Genomic DNA, 27,663 nt, shown 5'->3' on the forward strand with positions numbered 1-27,663 from the left:
GATGAAACCTTACAGGTTTTTTGTGTTCCCTCTATGGCTGTGCCTGAAAGGTCTGGCTATGTTATCCTGGAGGACAGCTAAACGCAGTGATGACAGCTGCTACAGTATGTACATTCTTGCTAGTAATGAGGCTAAGGTGACCAGCTAGTTAGTCATAGGCTTCTAATGTTACATTTGAAAGCCTTTCAGTGCAGGTGCTATTTTCTGTTGCCTTCCAAGTAGCCTAATTTAACAGATATTTTACATTTTGTGATCACCTATAAATTCCACCTCTTCTGTTTGCTATTTTTTTCAGCTTCTAAACAAAGTAGAAGAAAGAATGAAAGAATTGTTTCATGGTAATATAAAAAGGGTGAAGCGGTAAGTTTGTACGTCTGCTTCTGTATGTGACTTGTCTGCGTAGTTGCTAGACATAAGCAAATTATGCTTTGCTGTACTGTGATGAATAGCCTGGAGTATGAATTTATGCATGTTTGTTTTCCCCCAATATTTTAAAATGGTTTTGTTGCAGAATCGAAGATACTGTGAAGTTTGTCATTTTGTTAAGCTTTATCTTCAGTGTTGTTATTTTGGGCAAGGATTGGTTTTTTTAATTTGCTGTAATGGTTGCATGAAATGGTGGGAGAAAACGCAACCAGGAAGCAAGAGCATACTGCTCTGGAAGGGCTGAGGAGCCAAGCGTGGCAGGGGAGTAGGCCAGGGCGTGAACCATACCTTCTGGCCACATCCCATAGCTTGTAGACAAGTCGAGCAGGGCTGGTCATGGTGACCAGGTTGAGCCCCAGACTGCCAGGCTGGGCTGTAGTACTGAGGCGGCCCTGAGAGCGAGCTGGGTGTCAGGGATGGGCAAAAGCCTTGGGCAGGTGTGGGCAGAGCTGCAGTATAGGTTGGGCAGGGAACAGGGGCGAGAGCTGGAGCTACAAAGAAGCTCAAGCCCACGGAGGAGGCCCTGCCCTGACAAGGTTTGCTGGAGCTCTTTCTCTCACGGCTCTGCTGCTGCTGCACCTCATGGCACTGGCCTTGGGCACAGGTGGCAAAAAAACCTGGGGGAGCCTGTGTGCTTAGGGCCCTGCCAAGAAGGCAGAAATGTTTTACAGCAAATTTTTTTAGTATAACTGAAGGAGGGAGGCTTTGCAGGCCTTCTGTCATTTTGGTTAACTTAAATACAAGGATATAGATTAAACTGTAGGGATGCTAATTGTGCTGAAACAGCACGCAGGCTGGAGCTCCCCTGGGGTCTGGAAGGACACAGCTCTGTGGGTCAATTCCCGGCAGCTGTCTGGCACCTCGAAGCCAGGGAGCACTTACTGCAGGTGTGCACTCGCTGAAGAGTGCGGCGAGTGCTTTAAAGAACAAGTCAGAAGTGGAAATGGTTTAAGAAAAGTAAAAAGCAGTGTAAAATCAATTAGTCAGTAAAGCCAAGGAGCAAGCTACAAAATGGGAAAACAGCTAAACAGCACTATCGCAGAAAGTAGTCTGAAGGCTGTATGAGACACCAAGTAAAGTGGCATTGATTTGAAAAGTGATGTTATACCTTGAATATTGGGGGTTTGTGTTTAATAGTTGTATGTAAAAAACAGAGGTAGTTATCTTGCTTTATGTCATCCTGGTAAAGCCTCACCTGGCAAAGAGAGTGCAAATGTAGATAATCGTGTGTGTATATATGGCGGAAAAGCTCGCTCTGAGAATATTTGAATACTGAAATATGATATTGGGAGTTTGTAGAATCCCTGTGGCAGGAACTTGTTAGTAGTGGGTCAGGAAAGAGTCTGCCTGAAGTGGTCTAGATTAATTTTGTTACCTTAGTATAGGAAGATGTTGAGATCTGGCATGGATCTTGTCACTCAGCCCTCAACTTTTTTTTTCTTTTATAAAAATTTGCTTTATATGCTCCTAGTGTTAGCTTCACCCATGCAGCTCCCCTAGAAGTGATGCTGCTGGAGGAGTTGTTCTGCCTTGCTGCTCCCTTGGCCGAGCGAGCGGGTGCTCTTGCTCTCACCGGGTGCTGCCATCTTGCGGCTTGCTGAGGGAGAAAAGGGCTTGCAAAATGTTCCCCGACAGTCACTAGTGCCTTTAGAAGCAGCTCGTCTGTGTCTGGTCTTCTGTTACACGCTCCTGGAAAAAAAAACCCTTAACACTCTGAAGTGTGTGTGGGAAATCTGATGAACTCTGTGCCTGCACGTTTTACTTAAAATGGAATGCAATAATTTTGATCATTCACTGCCATTTCAAATATCGTTTGTCTTTACAGGTGAGACACTGATTTGAACCAAGACACTGCTATGTGAAATTTAAAAAAGAAACAAAAAGCCCCCCAACAAATCCAAAACAATCTATGCAGATGCTTGAACCGCTTGTTAAAAGTAATGCAAACTGTCAGCTGATATCGAGGATTGTGCTTATATGCTGTAGGGTGACCTGGCTCAGTTTGAAACACTATAGTAGTTCACTTTTTAAATACATACACAAACACAAAATGTCTCTCAGTACAACGTTACAAGGATGAGATCTGCTGATCTCAAAGAAACGGCATTGTTAGCTGAGCCAATGGTAGGAAGAGGTTTTGTCATGTTTTTTTTGCCAGCATTCTGCTTTTATATTGTATCCATTTCTGGCCATAAGTCGATTCTTCTGCAGAGGCTGGTATGTTATGTAAATCCTTTCTGTTAGGGTGAAGATACATTCGTACGCACATGGTAGAAACTGTATACTTGTAGACTCGTTTATGTTTCGTCTGTGCCTCAACAAGTTATGTATATTTAATATGTGGCTTATAGGTTTCTTAAATCCGATGAGTGTTAAATCTTGCACGTTTTCTTAGATCCCTCTTGTAAATATTATTTATTTATCATGGTGAATCCATAGGATGTTTAGAGGGAATTTTTTTAAAAAGTAAACATTCTCAAATATTTTGTAATCTTTTTTCTCACTGTTTCTCGCTAGATTGCCAGCCATTTTGAGAGGAGGCGTCATTGATAGATACTGGCCCACAGCCGATGGGCGCCTGGTGGAGTATGACATAGATGAAGTTGTTTATGATGAAGATTCACCTTTTCAGAATATTAAAATTCTGCATTCAAAACAGTTTGGGAATATTCTTATCCTCAGTGGGGATGTTAGTAAGTATCTCATCTGAGCATCTTTTGCATGAAATTGTAGGAAGTGTTTTCTGCTTGCTGTGGCATAGTTTTAAAAGATTGCTAAGGGTCATGGTTCTGATGTAGGAAGTTACACATGCATGTACATGTATAGCTGTTCCTGTCTATAAAGTATTTTGATCAAAACGGCTGACCAATGTAAAATCTAGAGTACAAAAAAATTTCTTCTTTTCCCAAAGTTTTTTTTTTTTTTTTTTGCTGTGAAAGGTGGCGCAGAACAAGAGGTCAGTGTTCTCTAGCAGAGCTTACTCTACTGCTTTCTTTCATAGGAGCTTTTATCTGTTTGTTGTAAGTCCCATGTCTTGAGGGCTTGTCTTTGACAGTAAAACAAGTTGCTTTGTTGTTCTTCGAAACACAGTGAAATTCGGAAGAAACAGGAAGAAGTAGGAGCTGATATGGAGGGGATAATCCTGCTGCTCCCTTGATTCTTTAAGGGAGTTACCTGCTTGGTGAGATACAGGACAGCTGTATCTTAAACCATTTAGTTGCTTTGTTGGTGAACATCTTTTGACTCTGTCATCTTCAAAATGTACAGCTGAACTCTGTAAGTTAGCGACCCAGCCTTTATGGGAAGATCTTTGTGTGGTGCTCTGTGTCTGCTGATATTTGTGTTTTTGAAAGTGAACTTGGGCGATGACGGGCTACTGTTTGCTAGAAAATCTAGGCATCAAGGAATATGCTTTGTAAAACCTCTCAGTACTTATGTTGAGAAGTACCTGACTGAGGTAAGTGAGGGATGTTGCTGTCTACAGATAGAATACCTATTTTCAGTCTAATGGCAGAGTAATTCAGTAATTTGACTATCGCTTTTTGAAATCACCAGAAATACCTGTAGCTGTTCAGTTAGCATTCTGCAACTGTCAGGGGGACTTCTGTACCGATGGCAGCTGGAAAGTGTTGTTGTTAAATTCATTAGCGAGGTATTTTCTAATTCAGTTACAATTGTATTTGAAATCAACAAATTAGGTGTTCCATACTTCTAGCCAGAAATTTTCATCGGAGTTTCGTATGGAGATGAGGTTTTGCTTGAATGTTGACACAGCATGCCTCAAAGTGAAGTGTGCCATTACTTTCTTACCTTCCATGGGATTTTAAAATACTGCTCTGTGCCATTTTGTTATGGTGCACTTACAAGCTAAGTGCTGATTGCCAGTCAGAGTGGTAGGCTATGGCCTGGTGTGCTGCTGCACAAAGCTCAGATCTGTCATTACAGCTTAGGAACGTTATTGCCTGCTTTCAAGCTAATGGTGAACAAGTCAGCAGGAGTCACACATCAGGGCTCTTCTGCAGTTAGGTGTTAACAGCTGTTCTTACGCCTCTGTGCAGGGATTCACTGGGGTGCATCTAGGTTACTCTTTTACTTTGGGGTCCAGAGTGCGCTTTCAAAAATCTCCTGATTTGTCTGTTGAAGCACTAGTCTGAGGTAAAAACCCACAAAAGTATCAGGTGTGGACATCAAGCCCTAAATACTGACAATTTTGCTCTGTAACTTTGCTTCTCTTGGCACACAGTACTTCCCAATGCTGGTGTAGCAGTCTCTGTGTTTGCATTGAGAACTAGAGAAATCGTGAGTAGGATCTTGTTAGCTTTGGTAAATCACTGGCCTTCTGTTACCTCTGTCTCTGAGAGTTAGGTTGTTTCTGTAGATGCTCTTGCTTTGGTTTATATTATATCACTTTTGGATTAATACCAAATCCATACCAATGAATGAGAAGAATTAAAGATGTAATGTTTTTGTCCAACTCTTTCTCTTCCTTCCATTCAGATCTGGCAGAGAGTGACCTGGCATATACTCAAGCCATAATGGGCAGTGGAAGGGAAGACTACACTGGGAAGGAAGTGCTAATCCTAGGAGGTGGTGATGGAGGTATACTATATGAGATAGTCAAACTGAAGCCAAAGATGGTTACTATGGTAGAGATATCCTTTGACAAATGACTGATTATTTATTTCATAATTTTTCAGCCTGCATTTTCTGCTGACGTGTTAGCATTAAGCACAATTAACTATCAGATTCTGATTTGCATGAGAAGATAGGGTCTAAAATGAAATTTTTTTTTTTGTCAGCTTAGAGAGACCCAGTGACAATATATTTGTGCATCATTATGCAGCACGTGCTTTGAAGTTCCCAATCCGTACTAGAGCTCTTGAGTGGCAATTTACACAGAACTGGAAAGGACAACTTCTGTCATCAGATTGATATCTTCTCTGATAACAGAAGACAGGTTTGTGAAGTCAGTGGTTTGGGCTGAGTTCTGCCTTCTTGTTTTTTATGGCTTTATTTAGAAAAAAGAGAAGAACCCTAATCCCTAGAAGCAAAGAAGTTTAATCAGTAGGAATGTCAGGACTTGGTGAATTGTGCTGGTGACAGAATGACCAGCTCTTGCCCTGTCTTAAAAATACCAGTACAAATCAAGTTTCCAATGTTGTAGTTCAAATGGTTTGTAGTGTAAACCACTGTTAGCCATATGAAATGTTGATCATCCTAGGTTTTGGGGTCTCCTTGCTAGAAACTAAAAATAATTGTTTTAAAAATGTAGGTTAAAGTCTTATTCTACGGTAGCTTTATGGGGTTTTTAAATACACTATCCTGTGTTCACATTTCAAGCTTTCACCGTAATGGTAACCTAAGGTACCGGAAATACTGGTTGAAAACAACAATAAGCACTTCTTAAATCTCTGACTGAATTTGGAGACGAATACCTAAGGTCGGCTATTGCAATGTGTATACCAAGATGCACATCTTACTATTCCTTTGTGAATGTTACATTTTTGAGAATTTCTTCCTGAAGAAATAGAAACTGTTACCTGTATTTGTGGAGTGTAGAGTACCTTAACCAGCTTCAAACATTGACCAAATGGTGATCGACGGGTGTAAAAAGTACATGCGTAAAACATGCGGAGATGTCTTAGACAATCTGAAAGGAGAGTGCTACCAGGTAATTTTTTTTTTTTTTTTTTTTCTTTCATTAGGAGTAATATTTAAAATACAGTTGTACCTAGCCTGGAAGACTGTTATGGCAAGGTTTTGGGGGAAAGTTATCTGATTTTTCTTAGCTTCAGGATGGATTTTTTCCTTTCTTATAATACTTCTAAATTTTAGTAGCTGGCAGTGGGATTTGTGTTAGAAGTATACATTAGCATAAAAGTATTTTAACTTGCAATCTGTAAATTATTTTAAAAATAATTTACGCAGCTTTTAAGGAATGTGAAATAGGAGAATGTTTATTGCCATAGCTTACAAATAAAGAGGAAATAGCATTAAAGATGCAGTGTTAAACATCATTCCTTAAACTGATGAAGAGATAGAAGAAACATGTATTTAAGTGAGTTGTCCTGTACTGTTGAGACTATCTGAATTTGTAATACACATTTTAAAAATAATTTGCAGGTGAAATATCTTAATATTACACTACTAGTGTATTAAAAATAAAAAATTCATGCATCCCTGTAGTTAAGGTCTTTCTTGTTGCATCTGACACAGCTTGCAAACTAGTCCAGATGTAACTGGACGTCGTCAGTGGAAATCTTTGCTTTCTTTTTTCATTGCTGCTCCTTAAGGCTCTCACAGATACTAGTTTACAGGTGTGAGCTAAAAAAAGCATGCAAAAATTCAGATGTGTTACTTTGCATGAGTCAGTGGCTGTTCGTACAAATACGTTATTTTACTCCTATGTTGGGGGACTACTAACTGTCCTTACCATTTGGTAGGTAGAATAGCGGTCACCCAGGTGATCTGTGACAGAGCTAGGAAATTCAGTGCTTGTAGTGCCTATGTGATCATTGTCGTAATTCCTACAACTTTTCCTCCTTTTCGTGTGGTGTAAAAAATTGAAAATGGATCCTAAAGTTAAATGCATATTTAATTTTGTACTTTTCCCCTCCTCTTAATTCCTGTGAATCTGCATTTGTTCTTTTTACCGGGTTGGTTTTAACGTATTTTGAGGGCTAGCTACAGTATTTCGTTCTTACAGGTTCTAATTGAAGACTGTATTCCTGTACTGAAGAGGTATGCCAAAGAAGGAAGGATGTTTGATTATGTAATTAATGATCTGACGGCTGTTCCAATCTCTACGTCTCCAGAAGAAGGTTAACCTTCTAATTTATTTTCCTGAACTTCTGAGGATTTTCCATATTTCTGCCCATCCTCTGCATAATAGTTGTCAATTAGCAACAAAAACCCTTTGTGATTCTTGCCTTTTTAGTAGCAAAGCTGAGAGGCAAAGAATGATAGTAACATATCTGTTCTTTCTGCATTTTTCTTGAATGTTAGAATAAATTTGCAAGTGCCTAGGACTTTTAAAAACTGTCCTTTCATTCTAGAATAATATGAACTTGTGTAACTCTTGAGAAAGTATTTGGGGAGTTCATTCACACTTCAGTAGACTTCTCCCTACTTTATAGTTTCTTGCAAGCGTGTGGAAGATTACTGTGAAGAAAAACAGAGATACTTCTGCCATAATTGCTATTGTGTGGGGGTTGTTTGGGGGTTTTATAGGGTTTTTTCTTTCTTTTTTTGAGATGTAGGATAGCTACTTTTTAGCAGTAGATATGTTGCAAGTCTTAACTATGTAATAGCGAACAAACCAGTAATATGTTGTTCTGTTTTTAAATCATACTCTGTAGATTCCACATGGGAATTTTTGCGGTTGATTCTTGACCTCTCGATGAAAGTCCTGAAACCAGGTGGAAAATACTTCACACAGGTATGATATCCAGATGCAGAAACGCAGATTGCAATACATATATAGCAATACGCATTTTTCAGGTTAAAAAAGGGGGACAAAACCAAACCAACTAACTAAAGATCTAATAGGAAGCTGTTTTTCTTCTTCTAATGACTCATTAGGGATTTTTGCATTAAATTTGGGCTTTGCTAACTGACTAGTCTTTTTTAATTATTTCATCTGCATTTGTAGCATTTATGTCTTTGCATTTAAAAGCATAATTTCAAGAATCAGGTAGGCATACTACAGAGTATTTTAGCTGTAAGCAATTCTAGGAAAAGCAGAACAGACGTACTTTATAAACAGATACATGGTTTTTAAGCTAATGTCTCCAGCTGTAGAGTGTAAGACATGAAAATTTGTCATCCATAAAGGTGTAAGAATTTGACATAGGTGGAATGGGACGAGCAAATCAGTCATTTGGCAGTAAATACTCTTTTTGCTTTCTCTTCACTCCTAATGCAAGCCACTGGTTTGGCTTCTGCAAAACGGATTTTGAACATCTGAATATGTTTTGTTGTAATGTTTGACACTTTGAAGTATTTTATTTAGTCACAAATAAGATTTTGTCCTTGTGTATGAAGTTTTTAATGCAGCATTATTAAAAAATAAATAGTTTTGGATTTGTATACTTGCTATAGTATAGCCACATCATGGATAATGTAATTGTGGTGTTTCTTTCATCTGAAGATACTTTTTGTATGCAATCCTGAATTCGGAAGACCACAAAGCTGCATGGGATTGTACAAAAATGTGACAAGACCCAGCAGATGGTTGAGTGGAGTACAAGTCTCTGTAGTTGTATTTCTTTTGTGATGCCCATACCCTAGCTAGTCTTCTGATGTGTGGAGCATCTAAGTGTACAGCATTTTGAAACAATCTTGTTAAACTCAAATAACCTAGCTAAAATTGTGCATTTGAACTCTTCCTATCAGTGTGGAGTTTCTGAGGTGTGTAAAGGAACTGGTTTGCTGTAAAATTGGACAGGTATACAAAGAAATGCAAAACTCACAGAATGAGGTTTGTGGCAACTTTAATGTGCTGCTTTATTTTAAAATACTGTGGTTGTATGGGCAAGATAAATTATCTTGTGGTTGAAACGTAAGCCATGACTAATATGGTAATTGTAAATCTTAATGGCTTTTCTATTAATAGTGGAAATATTTATGACAGACTTTGATCTTGAAAGGACACTACATCTTCTGGACAGAGCAAGCATTTGTTGCAGTTGTGATACTTGTAACATACAGAGTGAGACTAGCTGACTTTATTAGAACGTATGTGAATGTATGTCTGTGGACAGGTATGTGTCAGGCTTTGTAGAAGGACTCTGGGCTTGTGCTGAAAGCTGGAGTGATGGCTGTGCTGCAGTCAGAGTACAGGGAGATTCTGTATCTGCTGAAACCGGCAGAGGTTGAGACTGGTGCAGCTCTACTGCTTGTCCTGTCCTGATGGCAGGAGGTAACCTGGCTCTCCAGCATCTCTGTGCAGGAAGAAAGGACAGCAGTGCTGAACAGTCCCTGGCGGGTTTAAGCCGTCGTGAAACTGTGCAATATCAGTTTCACAGTCTCAAAGCAACAAGGTGGGACATGGCAGGATAGGAAAGAAACAACATTAAAATAGAAGTAGCTTGAATTTGGGCTGGTGGCTAACTGGTAGGCAGTCAAAGGGCTGGAGTATAGAAACAGTGTACTCTGGCAGCTTAGTCTTCCTTAGTGTGTTGAAAAAAGGAAAATTAATATTGGGACAAACAGCTATCAGTTTTTGATATATTTATTGATACACTGCCCAGCCCATTTGATGGTCCTTGTGGCCTCTTCCCAGTTGGGCCTGATTAAAACCAAAAACAAAAGAAAAAAACCCCAGAAAACTCAGTAACCCGATCATAGCAAGAACAGACTTCTAGGGGTGCTTTAAATAAAATCAGCTGTCTATAACTTTCTTTAAATTAGGTTTTGAATTAAACTAATTGAAGCTGGATATCCAAATGTTTGGGTTAGACTATGGACGAAAGTGCAAGCATCACCACTGCTGACTTTGGTAGCTGAGCTTAGTCACACTGGGAACTCATAAATGGTTTGAATGCTCTGATGCATTAGCTGTTAAATGCCAGGTTTTATTTAGCTCAGTGTATTAACTTCAAAAATGTAAGTTACTTTTGTTCCAAGTGTCTACTTCCAGGATGCTTATCTTAGGTAGCAGGCTGTACTTCACTCGCTGAAGGAATCACATGCCTTTTAAGGTAGTTGCGTTTATAAAATCCAGGACTGCGTGCGTCTCCCTACCGTGGGCTTTGTTGAAGTGCATTTTGGTTCTCTAAAACACTAGATATGTTAAATATCATCAAGAAAAGCAACTGGGGAGATATCCGTGTATTTGTTACAGCCTGACTTTTGCTAAGATGAGGAAATCTCTCATAGGAAGGGGCATACTAAAGGGTCATTGTCCTGTTGGCTATGGGCCAGTAGCTATACTTGCTGCTGTTGCTGTTGCATTGTGTTGTACGAACGTTAGACACTTCTGTCCTCTGTAGTTTGTAGCCTGTCCAGTTCTGCTTTTCTGCTTGCAAGGGTTACCTTGTGCATCTTGGTAGAATGTAATTCATTTCAACGCTCAACCAAAAGCGGATTTCTGTTCACAGGATGCCAGCCTTTTACATATTGTATCGCTGCCTAAGTCCCTAAAAGTCACTGCCAGGAGAAACAAATGGAAATACTCATCACCTCTTCATTGAGCTCTGCACAAGTTTTGGAAAATGTTGTCTTCAGCACATGATTTTGAGGTGTTTTACAGTACGCAGCATACTACAGCTTTCTGTTATTACTAGGAGCAAACTGCTACAAGTGTTGGTCAGGACTGCTGTCAGCAGGCAGGGTCTAGAGCTCCAGAGTCCAGAAGTGTTGTCTGGAAAATGGTCTTTGAAATAGTTAGAGATGTTCTGGAAATCAAAGCAATTGCTAGTAGGTTGATAACGTGGAAGCAATACAAATAATGATGGCAGGACATGCAGTGCTAAAAGAAGATGCTACGTACTGTAGGCTGCAGCATAACATCTTGTGCTCCTGTTCCGGATACTTTGCTGTAGAGTTCTGTTTTACTGTTTGCAGCCTAACTGAGAATTAAGTGAAACTTGTTGTGGTGCTCTGATATAGCTCTCAACTTTCAGATTTTTTTCCTATCTCTTAGTTGTTAATGTTTCATAATTTCATGTGCATTAACTAGAAAAAAGCTCCTAATATCCTACTAGTTACATAATGACATTTTTGATTAATTGACTTAAAATCCATCCAGGTCATCAAAGCTTCAGTGCACAGAAATGCCTGTTTTTTACATAATTGCATTGTGCAGATGGCATGATGTCTGTCTTTTTCATCTGCAGGAGATGACAAAATGGATGGTGCCATTGCTGTGAGTCTTGTCTGGTGCTGCACAGTTGATGTGCTTGCTGAAGAATATTGGCAGGCCAATTTGATTTCGGTTAGATCTTGCAGGCCTTAACACAGATAGTGTATTTTTAGGATGGTTATGCACATTACAAAGAAAAGAAAATTTTTGAGGAAAGTTGCTTATGTTTATAGCTGCTTTTGATTCATATCCTTTATTTCAATGAATACCAAAGTGCATTAAGAAGGGGGCATGCACCCGGACCCAAGAGCTGAGAAGTGCTCCTGGATCAACAATTTGCAGTTACCTATTCAGTGTTTATAGTAATTTCCTAAATTTTTTTCAAAAACAAAACTCTTCCTGGGAACGCTTAATAAAAGCAGTTAATCCTAGTGTAGATAGAACTGCACTAATGTCAAGCTGAGAGCAAACTTAACAAAAGTGAAGTTTCACTGACTGATCTGTTAATACATTATTGTGAAATCATGTTTTCTTGTGGGGTGGTTTCTGTTTGCGGCTCACCTCATGAACATAAATCAGACATGTGTTTGTACAGCTACAGCAGTATTTGCGCTTGTCAGTAGTCTGTTTTCCCTCCCCAGGTGCTCATGCTTGTAGTATGTACTACAGCATTTACAGGTCATGAATTACTTTGAGTTCTGGTGATTATAGTAATTCTTACTCAAGCGTGACACGCCATGTATGGCTTGCTTTCCCAGATCTGTGTGCCTGACTTTACTTGAGATCTGGCCAGAAGCAATCAGGCAATAAGAAGTTCTGATGCAAAGCCAGCTCAAAATCCTAAGGGCCATTCTCGTAATTTCAGGAGCACGTCAGATCTGAGCTCTGAAAGCAACAGTTACATAACAGAGCAAGGAGGTGTGCTATGGAGAGGATTAAGAGGAGGCTTTCTTTTAAACTTTGGCAAAAGTCAGACTCTATAAAGGAGAAGTGAGATTTAAAAATGGAGGTGTGATGGGTTTAGGTGGGGGTTTTTGGCTAGGTGTTTCTAAGCAAGTCATGATTAGTGTTTCCATAGGTTTGCTAATTGACTATGAAATACAGGAGTATATTATGCACTCTAATAAAAATTAGGTAAAAGCTACCTTTTTTTCTAGATAAATATAATTTATCTAGGTATGCTTATCATCTGAGATTATAAAAACAACTATGTTTTTGGCATGCTGCTCTAAGACACCTGCTTGTTCCCTCGGGATGGGGTGGTGATCCTCAAAGCATCTCCAAGTGCTGCTGCAGAATATTCTTTCACCACGAGGTGGAGACTGATAACCAGTATTGCCTAACAGCTTATTAACTTTTATGGAGACATTCTGCCTGTGAAAGGTTTTTCAGGCTATTATTCGTATTCTGAGGGGATGCAAGAACATGTGTGGCCAATTTTAGAATGAAGGAGGGACTTTTTGCTTGTTTCAGCTCTGGAAAGATAGAAAGGGCGGTTTATGGATCTCATTCTCTGCTGGTATAAGTTTGTGTTTAAGTGTATCAGCAGGGCAGGGGAGAGGGAGCACCTCCATACTTGCTTTACACATCCGCAAACAGTAATTGCAATTGGAACAAAAACTTATTTGTAGGAGTAGCAGCCTTGCTTCTCAAGTCCTTGTGTTTTTAGTTGCATCATCCATATTGAGAGTCTGTCCTGGTCCTATGTAGGCTGTGAAAGAGAGGTGAGCTTTAGGGCCTCTAACCTGTAGAACTTGCAGCCCTGTCTGTATGTTTAAGACTTGATGCTTTTTTGCAAAAACTTAGTGTTGAACATAATCACACTACTCTGATGCTTAAGGGTCACATGGCTTGCTGTGTGTTCTTCCTTCTCTTTCTGAAGCTGGTGCTTTGAAGTGTTTAGTCATGTAAAACGGGTCAGTGGGGTGCTCAGTATTGCCTTCTCCAAGGGGAGCCAGTTACAGGTGCAGGCTCCAAATCATCGTGGGGTACAGAGGTGGGAGTGAGTGAGGATGTAAGAGCTTGACGTATGCTGAGGTCTGGTTTTGTCTCTCATGGACTGTCCCAGTGTCTTGTTTCTGAACATGTTAAGTGCTTTTATGCTATTGGACCTTCTGAAAACCAGTGTGATTTTTACATTGCCGAAGTGATTTGTTTCCACTTCAGTGGAGCATGTGTACTTGTAGATACTAGTGTGATATGTTTGTGGTGTTTTTCTGAACCATCACCGTCCTGTGCCTTCTGTGTAGTATGGGAGGATTGTCCCAGCAGCTGTGAAAGTACGCTCTGTAAGATGCAGAGACTGATTGTAAAGCTGTCTGTGTGTGTCAGTGGATTACGTGCAGCTATGAAAATACCTTTTTCTGTGCTACATTTTTGCTCTGCTGATCTAATCCTTTGAGGGTTGAGCAGGCTATCATTTTCAGCCTGTTTATGAAGTCGAACCTTTAAAAATACCTCTGAACAGGAATTTGCTCCTTCTTAGTCTGGGTCATCCAAAGCAGGCAGGATAGAAACAGTCTCAGACCACTCATGGATTTGGGTTCCAGTAAACAGCACTAACCACTGGTGCAAGGGATCAGATGTCTCCCACACGCGGCCCTTCAGCAAGCTGTTACTTCCTGGCTGCTCTCTAATACAGCATGGCCCTGCCCTCTAGATGTCCAGACCACCGTGATGTTGCTCCATAGTTATGCTCCTTTTTTTGGCTACTGCGTGGGTTTTCTAATTAGCACTTCCAAAGAGGGAGCAGGGTTCTCCTTGACTGCAATGTGGAGAGAGACTGGAAGAACGGATGCACGTCCCTGTGTGAGCCTGTGTGATTTCTTGTCAGTTTGGGAACCTTTAAGGGACAGACATTTTATTTGCTTTTGTTATTGAGAGTTTACTTTTAAATAATTTATCATTTGGCCAGTGGAGGTACCTTCAGTCAGGTTTGCCTGCATTATCTCCTTACAAGCTATTCCTGTCACCCAAAACTCAAACCTGGCTTTGGTGCTAGGTGTTTCATGCCCTGTGTATCTCCTTGCTTCTTGGTCACTCTGAAGTGAGGAAGGAAAATAAAACCAAAACTTGGCCATGTTCAACTCAGGCACTTGTCATTACAGAATAAAAATAGAAAACCATGTTAAATTAAAAATAAAAATTAAAATGCTGTAGTATGCTGTCATAGACAAGGAAGTGCAGTAGCAATGACACGTAGGTAGGTGTAAGATGTGCAAGAATGATGTGTAAGAAATGGACAAGTGTGTAAAGGCACCCTTCATCTGCTTTCAAGTCACTAGTTTACTTTCTAAGGTTGGAGGAAGCATAGTGGCTTAAAATGAGCATGTAACCAACTGATGGACACATCCCCTTATAGGTGGGTAAAGTTAACTGGAACTTTTAGGGTTAATTTAAACGTTCTTTGTTACTACTTATTTTAAGGAATGTTTTTTATTGTCTGCCTGGAACTGTATTTATTATTTGAACTTGTTGTGTGTTATGCTGCAGAAACCTGAAAACTAAACCCATGGTACTACAGAATGTATGCCTTATGAAAGCCCAGAGGAATTGGTGTTGGGAGGCAGGCATGAGCTCTCTGAAATGTGTGCAAGCACTGAGCAGACTCAGAATGCAAAGACTGTGAAACAGTTCAGGAATCATCAGACTTAAACAAGGTCTTGTAAACACCGATCAGTTAATCTCAAAGTTTAAAACTACCTCAAATGCTTTAGTATCAGAGATGCTTGTTAAAGGGGGCGGGGGGTGGGAGGGAATCAGCATTTCCGAATTTCTTATCTGTCAAATTGTTTGACATGGAACAAAGATTAGCTGAGGCGGGAGGCGGATGGAGGAGTTCAGTAGGGGTTTTGTATATGTTGAAAATTGACTTGAACAGTGTGTGAGAAAAAAGAAAGTCTGATTTTTGCTGATTTCCCTTTGAAAAAGTGTAATTGGTGAGTCATCAGCTTTTAAACCTTATTAAACACTCAGTTCAATATTAGTTATTATTTGAGTATATGGTGGCAGTTCAGAGCAAAAAAATGTATTGCTCTACCACATAACTGCTTTCATTAGGTGAGGGGAGTTAAAATGAACACAGATTGTTAGACTGATCACTCTGTTGCATTGTGGGCTTGGTTTCCTGTGTCATATTTTAGCAACACAAGAACATCTAAGTGTGTTTGACATAGTTATCGGCACTGTAGTCTTCATTGATAAAGCTGGTCACTTATTGTAGAAAGGTGTTAATAATAGGTGAACTTTTTTCAATCAAAAATTATTGAAAAATCACTAAGTTTTGTAGATTTTATTTTTGTAATTCTTAGCTTTTTGTTGAGTAAAGCCAAATAATTACAAAAAAAATGTAACTGTGGAGAACCAAAAAATCCAGTGGTGTGTCTGCAGAACGAGAGGTTAATACAGTTGTCAGGTGGGATGTCTGAACCTGTAGGGAAGATCTTGATTTGGAGATTGGGGAGTTGTGGGTTTGAATAGTAAAAATTGCTTGTTGGCATGTTTTATTGTTCCTGTAATTTGTTTTCCACGCTGTCTGCAGTGATTTGCCTGTTGCTGGAAAAGGGAGAAAGGATTAAATACTGAAGCGACAGGCTGGGAAACTGTGGATACTTTAATCTTATTGTGCATCCTGTTAAACTTCCTCCGTCATAGTGGTACGCTCCATAAATTACCTAGCAGTGTTTTCTATTTATGACTCAAATTACACATACAGGTGGTTTTTTAGTTTTATTTTGCATTCAGTCTGATGTTGAAACAAAATTACATGTCTGGTAAAGGGTGTCTGAACCGAATAACTGCTACAGTCACCTGGGTAATAACAGGTTACTAAAAAGTGCTACAGTAGTCTGTTCATTGTTGTGCTTTGTGCAGTTGTGTTCGGATAGGGTTCATTTCTTACCTTTTTACAAACCTCTTCTTCTGCTTTCTGATACCAAAACCCAAATGATGTATTCAGTATAAAGCACAACATCTTCCTTTACCAAATAACAAAGTACATGTTTGTTTGTGGACTGTGAGCAAAATGATAATTAAACACGTTTTACACAAGTTCTTTCAAGAAAGCTTTCAAGAATAGGATTTTTTTTAAAAGATGCTGCGTATAGGATTTTTTAAGTTGAGGTTTTCTTTTCCACTTGAGTGTGGTGCAAGAGTTTCAGAGAAATAACAGTAAAAAAATCCTACCAATAAAAACTGAAAAGATCCCCAAGTCGAAATGTGCACTATACACTTTGTTTCTAGTTGTCATATGATGTTACATGGAAAAGCAATGTAGATGGAGCAGTTCAGAGCTACTGATTTCAAATGATACCTGCTTGCTTCAGTCTTTGACCCTTGTACGTTGTTTTAAAGAGCACAGGTAGTATTTGTTGGTCGAACTTACCGTAGTTCCTTGTTTTGTAAAAATTAACTTTCTGTGTGCACTTAATTATTTTAAGGCCATTTTTAAAAATCCGGGAGAACCAAGAAGCAGAAGTTAAACAGTAAAATGTGGCTTTCTATAAGACTGTTCTCTTGGAGTTAAAAGCTTCACAGTGTGTTAGCAGAGCAATGCACGTGTGTGAAATATAGGTAGTGCAGACATTTTGGAAGTGTTGAATAAATGCTTTGTTCCTGGGGTCCCAAAGAACTTGACGTTCGTTTCAGGTTAGAGGTCTTAAAGTTGTGACTGTAAGAGAGCTGTAGTTTTTAATTAGATCTAGCTCTTTTTCTTAGTTGAACCAGCTGCATTCTTTCAGTCAGATCCAAGTTACACACGTTATCTAAGGGCAGGAAGGGATACAATACCTCATTCCGTAACTGAAAAAAATACCAAAATTGTATGCATGCACGTGCAAACATTTACAAAAGTCATTCAAAGCAGAGGGATGATACCGCCATTCCATAGGTGGAGTCTGTTGCTTTAGGCTTTCTTGTTAATGTCTTTGTTTCTTGCACAGTTCAAGGGCTTTAAAGACCAAGAGCATTACTCTGCTTGGAAGTGCTTATACTGGAAGGCTTTTGCTCTCTCCAGTCATGAACAGAAAGAGTCAACTACAAACCAGGGAGCTGGCTGTATTAGTAAATAACGGTTTCTTTCCTTTTTTTTTTTTTTATTTAACTAGACCTTTTTCTGTCTAATACATATTCTTGTATCATCAACACTAATGTTCTTCTGATCTGAGAATATTGGGTTTGCGTGGCAAGGTTTTAGTAGCGGGGGGGGGGGCTACAGGGGTGGCTTCTGTGAGAAGCTGCCAGAAGCTTCCCCCATATCTGACGTGCCAGCCGGCTCCAAGATGGACCCACTGCTGGCCAAAGCTGAGCCCATCAGCGATGGTGGTAGCGCCTCTGGGATAACATAGTTAAGAAGGGGGAAAAAACTGCAGCGGGATAGAGGAGTGAGAATATGTGAGAGAAACAACTCTGCAGATGCCAAGGTCAGCGCAGAAGGAGGGAGAGGAGGTGCTACAGGTGCCAGAGCAGAGGTTCCCCTGCAGCCCGTGGAGGGGACCATGGTGAGGCAGGCTGTCCCTCTGCAGCCCATGGAGGTCTGTGGTGGAGCAGATCACAGAATCACAGAATGGCAGGCGTTGGAAGGGAGCTCTGTGGGTCATCTAGTCCACCCCCCCTGCTGAAGCAGGGTCACCTAGAGCAGGCTGCACAGGACCGCGTCCAGGCGGGGGTCTTGAATATCTCCAGAGAAGGAGAATCTACAACCTCTCTGGGCAGCCTGTTCCAGATATCCACCTGCAGATATCCACTGGCAGCCCGTGGAGGACCTCACACCAGGGTACATGGATGCCCAAAGGTGGCTGTGACCCCGTGGGGAGCCCGTGCTGGAGCAGGTTTGCTGCAGGACTTCTTAACCCCATGGGGTTCCCACTCTAAAGCAGCCTGTTCCTGAAGGACTGCACCCTGTGGAAGGGACCCATGCTGGAGCAGTTTGTGGAGGACTGTCTCCTATGGGAGGGACCCCATGCTGGAGAAGGGGATAAGAGTGAGGAGTCCTCCCTGTGAGGAGGAAGGAGCGGCAGAAACAATGTATGATGAACCGATCGTAACCCCCATTCCATCTCTCCTCTGCTTGCGGGGAGGAGATCGAGAATTTGTGAGTGAAGTTTGAGCCCGGGAAGAAGAGAGGGGTGGGGGGAAGGTGGTGTTAGGATTTGGTTTTATTTCTTGTTATCCTACTCCAATTTGATTGATAATAAATTAAACTAATTTCCCCAAGTTCAATTTGTTTTGCCCGTGTTGGTAATTGCTGAGTGATCTCTGTCTGCCCTTATGTCGACCCATGAGCCTGTTGTTGTATTTTCTCCCCCCTGTCCAGCTGAGGACAGGAGTGATAGAACAGCTTTGGGAGGCATCTGGCATTCTGCCAGGCTAAACCATGATACTGAGGTAAATAGCAAAAATTGGGTCTCTTGCCATCATTCTGTGGGATTTTGGCTCATATACTAGGTTACTAGGAACAGTGTATTCATTAACATGGAAGTTTGCTTTTTTATTGTCTTTTTTTGTCTGCTGTGGGTAATGTTGTTCCTCCATTAGAAGTGGTAAAATGTGTGGGAAGCTCAGAATTTTTATGCTGAAAGTAGCTCTGGGGAAGTGCTAGTTCATGCTTCTGTTTCTACTGATTGGAAATCAGAAAAAGAAAGTAGGCTTTGTGCTAAAAGGTATTTTTACTATAAGCTCGTAAACCTAACTATTAGGGGAGGATGGGGACGCCTGTCTCCTGAAGTTGTCTCATCCTGCTCAACCAACATATGACCAGATGTGCACACACTGTGTAGTCACTTGTGGTGTGCAGCATGGTTGGGCATAAGTTTGGGGCCTATAGGTTGAGCTGAAGGTTCCTCATGAGAGTTGTGGGTGTAGGAAGACCACAAATCAAATCAACTGGCTGTCAGTGTGCCAAGGACCATTAACATCATCTCCCCCTTGACCAAAATTGCAGAATGTCTTGTCTCTGTGCTGTGCCACAGCAGCAGTATGTTTGTATTTGGTGAGTCTTTATTCAGCATCTTGTACCTGGAAAACAAAAGCTGAGTAATTTGTGATCATGCAGTGGTGACTATATTCAACTTTACTCCATTTTAAATTAGTGTCCAAATTACGTATATTTGCTACACTCTTCTTAAGGCTGTAAAGTGTCAGCTAGTCTACTCAGTTATGTAAGCAAGAAACTTGACAAGTGTTTTTTTACTAAACTTGTAGAACTGATGTTTATTGCTTTGGTTGGTTTGTGCTTGTTACTCTGGTGTTCTGTGGGCTCACTGTTACCACTAAATCTTCAAACCCATTATGGATATGGATAGTCACTTTTCTAATTAGAGCTTTCTCTATATGGGTGTCCCAGGTATATGTTGCAGTAACTTCTGCTTGTTAATACTTTGCTTTGGACAAGGTTGTGCTTGTAATTAGGAGTTGTTTTGGTTTTGTTTCTTTAATTCCTCACCATTTGTAATCCTTGAGATGTGTTTGTATTCCAGGAATGACTTGTTTGGGTAATATTTGGGAAGGAATGTTGTGAATTAATTGTGTCTGATATTTCTTAGTTGCACTGTTAGAGAAAAATAATCTAAGCACTGACTTTATTTTGTTCAGAAAAGGGTACTGCTAATATTCTTAGATAGGTAAGACATGGGTCCAAGAAAAAAAGTCACAGGAATCACTTCCTTTTTGGAATCATGATACACGCAACCTCAAGACAATGTAGCCTACAGCCACAGAACTTCTGTATAATCTGATTTATTTTGTCATATTGCTCTGGAAGAATCTGTTTAAAATTAACAGGTTATAGGGTTTTTTATAATGCATTTAAATGTTGTAAGACCTAGGCAATGTTAAATAATGGAGGAAATCTGTATGTTGTAATATAGTTTACTAGCATATTTAAGCAATCATAAAGAAAATGGTTACTGAGTCGATGTTATAGGTAAACAACACATGGTGGTCTGTTTTAACTGGAAGCTGTAATGCAATGGTTGCTTCTGCTAATGAGAAGATAGATAATCCCCCCATACTTATCCTTTCTTGAAAAGATACGAATGGTTATTTGCTGTAGGCAGAATGAAGACAAGCTGTGTGGTATATACCTTCTAAATATTAAATATTAAGACCAGCATATATGTGGTTCTGAAGTATGTGGGAGACTTGCATTAATGTAAAAATATATACATTCATCTGCAATTTTGCATATTTGTTTGATTGTAACTGGGACTTTTCTTCTTTTCTTCAGGGAAACTGTATCAATCTGACTGATGCCTTGACTCTGTATGAAGAACAGCTTAGCAGGCTTTATTGTCCTGTGGAGTTTTCAAAAGAAACTGTGTGTGTTCCCTCCTACATGGAATTGTATCCTTAAAGACTAAGAAAGAGTGGGGAGTATGTATTAATAAATCAAGCAAGCCTAGATTGCTTGGAGGTGATGAACTCAAGTGCAAGAAGGCAGTTCTAATTTAAACACCACTAATGTTTTTTCATAGTAAATGAACTACTGCAGTTATATTTTGAGGATAATTGCAGAAGTTATTTTTAAAGGTGCCATAAATTCACAGCTGGTGAAATGATCAGCACCTTTCAAGATCAGACTGTTTTTGTTAGTGTTTTTGAGTGTTTCCAAGTGTATTGTTTATGTGATGTCGGATAAACTGTATGATGAGGGTAATGCTGCTTGGGAGTTCTGGCAAGGCTGTATCTTCTTTTTCTTTTTTTCTTCCACAAACAAAGCCAAACTAACTTCATACAGAGTAGCATGATCCAGATCTTTAAATATTCTCTGACAGATCTATTATTGAACATACAGCTGAGAATGGATTTTTTTTTTTAATGGGGTGGGAAAAAGTGACTCCTAACAATTATTACTTACTAGTCAGTGTTACTGGGGAAAAAGAAAAAAATCCCAAGTGGAAGGGTATACACATTTCATGGCAACATCCCATTCCTAAAAAATATTCCTGTAGAATTTGTTCGTTTTGTGGGTAGCAGGGAAGTTACACAAGGAGCAAGAAGTTTTGGCTTCAAGCCATTTAGCTCTAGAGGGAAATTCTGATCTGCTATAGGGTGTTTCTGCTGGCTGTGTTTGCCTGGAGTATTTACTGCTTTTGTGTGATCTCCCAGGAAATGTTTCTGCAGGGTCATGACTGCTGTGGCTGTCCCTCTCTTGACAGGAGAGATCTTTCCAGGATCTGCTTATTCAGAATACGTTAAGGGTGTGAAACTGCCACAGCCTTTCTGTTCTGTGCGTTCATTTTGCCTCCCTTCTCTGTCTCTAGTCTTCATGCTGTTAAATGCTGCTGCCTGCTGTTCTGGACTCCATGCTGACTGTAACAAGCTCCTCCTGTTTCTCGTTATTGTCAGCTCTCCAGTGAAACTCAGATTTAATCTTTACATTTTCAAGACAAAAAAAGAGTGAAAGATGATGTGAAGGTATTTGCCTGTATAGCTTACAGTTTCAGAGAAACTTGTTATTTTTGCCTTTACAACTGCAAGGTCTTAATGCAACATTTATGTGATTTGAAGTGTTCATCCTCAGAAAGTCTTCTGAATACTTATTGCATTGTTTATTTAGGAGTATGAAAAATGTTTCTAAATGAATAGAGTAGCAAATGCTACTTCATTCCTTTGAAAAATATTTAAATGTTTCTAGCAAGCTAACATAAGAAATATTTTAAGCAATAAATATTTAAATTGGCCGTTAAATAGGTGTAACAGAGCTTGAAAGTGAACAGTTCTTAGACAAATGGGCAGGCTTTATTAGTTTGCTTTTGCGGAATGAATTAACAATGATATAATGAGACAGGTGCAGGAATGTTAAAGGAGAAGTCATCTTGATGGCTTCAGATTAACCCAAAGTAAGTACTCCTGACTTTTAATCTGCCCTCGGACTACTGATAGACCTTTACCTGCATTTCAGGTACAGGTTATGCCTTTCTTGAAGCTTAAAGATTTCCAAGTATGGGTATGTATCTGAAAGGCATATGTATCTGGATGCTGTTTCTCAGATGACTGAGAGATATGACAGTTTACAGTAGAATTGTGGCAAGTAATCAAAAATTAGAGTTTTTCTTTCTGAAGAGTGTGGCACATTTGTGACATTCATTAAAGTGCCTGAAATCTCTCGAGCTGTTGAAAAAATCTTTTCACTTAGCAAATGTTCATTTTCATAATCTGCCCAGAAGTTACCTGCATGGGTAGCTGAATGTAGGCAAAGTACTGAGCTGTATTACCACTTTTTATAGTTACTTGTTTTGCCTACTTCAAGAATTGTTATGGTGTGTAGTTACTTGAAATTCTGGTGTTTACCAGTGTTGTTGTGGGGGTCATCTGACATTCAAGTAGCTGTTGGCATAAAGCCAGCTCTATTTTTAGGAAAATGTATGTGTTTCCGAGGTTTCCATCAGGACCTTATGGTGAACATGGAGGCTCCCATCTGGAGCGTGTGTGACCTTGCTGTGTAATGACAACAGCATATATCTTTATGTGGTTTTACTAAGTTCTAAATCCCAGAAATCTCTGCCTTACTCTGCAGCTGTTGCTGTAGCTCTAAAAAAGGTGATGTTCATGTCTCATCCTCCCATCTACTACTCCAGAAGCAAAGGAATTACGCAGCTCTGACCTCGCTCATGTGCCCAGCATAGCAAGAGAGCTCCTGAGGATTAGTTGTCTGTCCTCCCAGGAGGACCTCGGAGAACTGTGCTTTGAGCATAGCTTCTGTGTCACTGTGCTGAGGCTCGGTTCATCTCCTGCTGGAGGGGCAGCAAAAAGAGCACTGATACAGCTGCCAGTTGCTCTGTTTGCTTCTAGTTCAGTCTGGGCAACATAAAGGTCTGCTTTCTGAAAAGTGTTTAGGCACTGAAGGCAAACACTGCAGAAGCTGTTAGGAAAAAGCCCAGGCAAAATGTAGATGCATCTGTTAAGTGAGCATTCGACAGAACCCCTGTTGAGGTATTTTAGAGACAATAAGACGTTTAAGTCTTTGCCCAGTAAGATACCTGGACACCTAGTGTTCAGCTACTGAACATCTCAGTATTAATTTTTTGTCTGAGTGTGTGTGTTAGGAATTCACAAATTAGGTAGCTGGATGTCTCATTCCTAGTCAAGCTTGTTAGTTTACAATTGCAAAGACGAGCAAGAGGGATCCCAGCTTTGTGAACTCCTGGTCGAAGTTTGGATTGCCCTTCCCAAAGTACTTCTGTAGTTTGTTCAGTGGTTGCAATGCAAAAAATTGCACCGCCTGAAAATCTGCAGTAGGAATTGCAAAACATCAGTTTGCGAAGGATTTCAGTTTTAGTGGAAGTCGGATGCTGTTTTGAACTGCTGAGCCAATAAGAGGATTCAGGGAGATATAAATTCTGAGATTTTTACCTAGTCCATTTTCATGAGCTACCAGAACTTTTCAGAATCAGAATGTAAGTGAAAAGAACTACTTTCATTTTAACTCTGTACTGCAAACTTTGCTCTTTTTTTTTCCTTAACTGCTTATTTTTTCCAGATGGGTATTCTATACTATTTGGAAGAAACAGACTGACATCTGAACATCAAGATGATTTGAGATTATCCTAAATGTACATGCTGCATGGAGCATATAGGCCTGCCACGTGCTGCATATTGGCATCTTGAACCTTTAAATTATATGCTGTAGATGATCCTGCAACTTAGTCATGCTATTGATTGTGAATTCTTTAAATGTTTTTTATTATTATTTTAATTTAAAAGGAAATGGAAAATGTATATTTTGATGAGCTAGGGTGTTATTTTTGAAAGTCAACTTACAGATGAGTAAGCGGCAAAACTATATAGCTGCTGAATGCACTGAACCTTTAGAATGTGATCCTTTTTATTTTTTGTAGATCTTCACAAACTGATTGATTAAAAGACATCTTTAGCATTTCATCCCTGAAGGGTGGTCCATGGAGTTTGTTTTGGGGGATTTTTTGTTTTGTTTTTTCACCAGATGTTTTATCTGTGGTGCTTTTTAAGGATGGAGGGGATTTTGGTTGATATTTTTGTTTAAATGAACACCACAGTGCTTCCATATAGAGGAGGAGGACATAACTAAAAAAAAAAAAAAGTAAAAAAAGACAACAAATCTTGTCGGAGGATACCCCAAATCTTTCATTGCAAAGGGAAGAAAGTGAGTTTAAATTTTGCTTATTTACTGTCATTCATCATTGCTGTAATCTTTTCTTTGACCTTTCACCTCATGGAATTCTTCAGCTGCTGCTGCATTGATTATTTGTACTTTTGATACAGATTTAGCAATAGGTTATAGAGGCACTTTGAACTCTGTAAGCGTTAAAGCTAAAGCTGGTTTTCCATTCCACCACAGTGCAAGAAACCCGAGTGTAATGAGGTTCTTGTGGGTGTACACTGCTCAGCCTGATGGGAAACACTAGGTTCTTGAAGAAGGAAAGGTTGCTTAAGAGGGCCAAGAAATGTGGGTGTGATCTAGATTCATGTGTACCAGCATTGAATGGTCTGAGGCAAGCATGTGTACTGCAGTGGGGTAAGTCCTGGTCGTATTGCTACAAATTTACCACATTGTATGGGGCTCTTGCTGAATTAGGTTTACTTGCAGTGTAAAAATCAATGGAAGCTAGGTTGCCTTGCAGTTTTGTTCCAAAAACATTTTTCTTTAACTGTTTCTCATGTCCGAAAAGTTGTATTTCTGTGAGAACATGCTGTGTACCAACTAAAACTTTGTTTTCAGTGTTTTAAAGATCCCACCTGAAAGAAGACAGGAAGGATATAACCAATCATTCTGTGCATTTCTGTACATTTCCAAGATAGAACAAAAAGTGCACTATTTCCCCAAACACTCTAATCCTGAATAATAATGATTTTTTCCTTTAAGACCTAGTAGTATCAATATTTTCTTAATTTTATTGGAGGAAGTTGACCCCCTCCCCTCTTTCCCCTAAGATACTGTTAGTGCAAACAGAACAAACAAGCAAAAAAAAGCACTCCCAAGATCTGTATTCTTAAATCACACATAAAGAAGAATTTTACTATGTCCCACATACATAAACTGTTCATGAAATCTGAGTAGCATATGTAGAATTCCAGTGATACTGGAAAATTTGCAAAGGTTTGCTCTTCATTTGGTGTGTAATTATTCTTGTTTTGTACAGTTGTGCTGTTAAAATACTTGGGAGAGCCAATAGAAGTATTCTTCAGTCTTACTGTTTTAAATTATTGCAGTTAATGTTAATTCTTTCGTGTACATGGGGCACAGTTCTTGCATGGCCTGCAGACTGTGCATCCATAAATACTCCCAAAGAGCAGAGACTCCCTTTAAACAGGAAGAGGGAAAAGTGTCTTGCGTTTCTCTGTTTTAGCTCTGTTGTATACATCCCAGAAAATACCCTCATATTATTGCCCGTGACCTAGTAGTGACCCTTCATTTGTGATACAGGACTGCAGTCTGTATATTGTATAGCTGCAAATGGATGCAGAGGTCCTGTAAACAGTTATGTGTATCCTTAACTTTGCAAGCATGAATATTCCCACTGATTCTTAGCGTTATTACTCATGTAGGTGAAATTAAGCACAGAGGCATTTATTGGGACGAGGCTTACAGCAGATATGTCCCTGAGTGAGCTTCATAGGTGTAGAAATCGGTCACAAGTGGGAGTGGTTGTCTTTTAGCAAAGAAACCCATGAACTGGAGGATGACATAATATGCTTGCTGGCTTGCTGTACCAAGGCTAGCACCTTCCCTTAGCATCGCAGCACAAGGCTGCCTGAGCACAGAGATGTGGGTTGCAGGGGTGTTCTGTAATCAATTTCTGGAATGACCAGGGGACCTGAATTACATAGTGATAGGTGAGAGGCAGAAATGCTTGCAAACCTTTCCTTTTCAACCAATACAGTGTAAAGAGAGTTGGAAGAATTATTTTTTCTTTAGTTTTTTTTTTTTAACGTAGGTTTTTTTAAAGTGATAGATGCAGTATAAAGCAATTCAGCAAACACCAAGCATTATATTTTTTTAAGCTGCTGAATTGATTTTGAGCAGATATATACACACTGTCAGTCTTTATTTATTTGCTGCTGTAGTGTAGATTTTTTTTTAAAAGGAAAAGAAGTCTCTTTGTTAGAATTTTCAAATTCAAACTACTATAGCTGATCAGTTTTCCATGTTTAAGGCCAGTTGGGAAGTAGCTAAGATCGCTGCACTATGTATGCAAACAGTTCCCAAGATATGGTTAACATTAGGGTTTTCTTAATTATTCTTTGCACTAAATGCTGCTTCCACCTAGAAATGTGATCTAAGTATTTAAAAACTTGATTGATAGTAGCTTGTGCAGAGAAGACTGCTGGTGTTGTATCTGCTGCATCAGTGCAGTGCACATGTTGAAATAAAGGTACACTATTATTGCTTGTGTGTTTGAATTGTTAAATACATTTTGGATTCAGTGTTATAATGACAGTGATGGCTATGATGCTTACCTTTGTACCTCTTTTTTTTTCCTTGTCACCTGACAAACATAAAGGTACTTAATGGTCCTCTTACTGAGTATCTTTTCTGTCTCAGTTTAATAATTCTGCTATTTTCCATGTAATTATTTTTCCATATAATACGCGGTCAGGTGAGATACTCTGTCGTGTGGAAGAGCACACTGATGTTTGCGATGGGGAGGATCACTTGAGGCTTCAGTGAGCTTTGTCTAGAAAGAGTTAATTTTCTGTGGAGTACCGTAGATGTGAATTATTTGGAGGAATGTCAGTGTAAGTTTTAATTTTTCTGCAAAAGTGGCAAGTTGGCTTTGGGTGGCAGTGTGACTCATTGTGTGGCCTAGAGAAAAGATGGGCATAGGAGAAAGAAGTGAGACATCAAGAATGATGCAAGCTTTGGCACAGCAGTTTAAGGAAGAGGGAGGAGGGCATGAATAGGACAGGCACATTGAAGAAGTTGCTCTTGGGTGTGATTCAGAAAGATTAATAATGCCAGACAATGAAAGATGAATGTGACCTCTGAAAGAGATTGTAGAGAGATTTGCATGAATTCCAGCTGACAGGAAAGGAGAAGTATTTACATCTGTCCTAAGTATGGTGATAGCAAAGGGCTTGGTAGTTGGGAAAAAGAAGGGGGAAGGCTTAACTTTTTGAGGAGGAAAAGAAGTCTTACATACAAACTTTGAGCAAACAATAAAGATTCATTTTAGAGTGCCTACATGCACAACAGGGAAGATGGGTATCTCTTGCGTTTTTACTTTTCACTGCCTAGAGTTTGAGGTGTTGACAGCTTGCTGGAGGGGACAAGGTGAGGGAAGAAATAATAAGAAGAATACTTGATTTCTTATTTTAATTTAGGAATAGGAGACTGCAGATGATGTTGCCTGAGGGTATAGGAGGAAGTTGACAAACCTTGCCGCCAGAGAAAAAGTCAGTAGTTGTAATCATTAAAGGAGATACTGAAGTGGCAAGTGAGCGGAGTAGCAAAGTAA

General features: G+C 39.7%; 1 protein-coding gene across 1 annotated transcript in view; it reads left to right on the top strand.

Moving 5' to 3' along the window:
- The window catches only part of SMS (spermine synthase), a 55,358-nt gene extending 28,636 nt beyond the window's left edge, over positions 1–26,722 (top strand). The window contains exons 4-11 of the mRNA XM_075429606.1: positions 296–360; positions 2,944–3,119; positions 4,924–5,078; positions 6,008–6,097; positions 7,133–7,247; positions 7,785–7,864; positions 20,454–20,569; positions 23,709–26,722. Of these exons, the coding sequence (XP_075285721.1) occupies positions 296–360; positions 2,944–3,119; positions 4,924–5,078; positions 6,008–6,097; positions 7,133–7,247; positions 7,785–7,864; positions 20,454–20,569; positions 23,709–23,751 (840 nt within the window). The 3' untranslated portion in view covers positions 23,752–26,722. The remainder of the gene's footprint in view (positions 1–295; positions 361–2,943; positions 3,120–4,923; positions 5,079–6,007; positions 6,098–7,132; positions 7,248–7,784; positions 7,865–20,453; positions 20,570–23,708) is intronic.
- The last annotated feature ends 941 nt before the right edge of the window (positions 26,723–27,663 follow it).

The sequence above is a fragment of the Opisthocomus hoazin genome, chromosome 1 (genome assembly GCF_030867145.1).
Source record: "Opisthocomus hoazin isolate bOpiHoa1 chromosome 1, bOpiHoa1.hap1, whole genome shotgun sequence".
NCBI lineage: Eukaryota > Metazoa > Chordata > Aves > Opisthocomiformes > Opisthocomidae > Opisthocomus > Opisthocomus hoazin.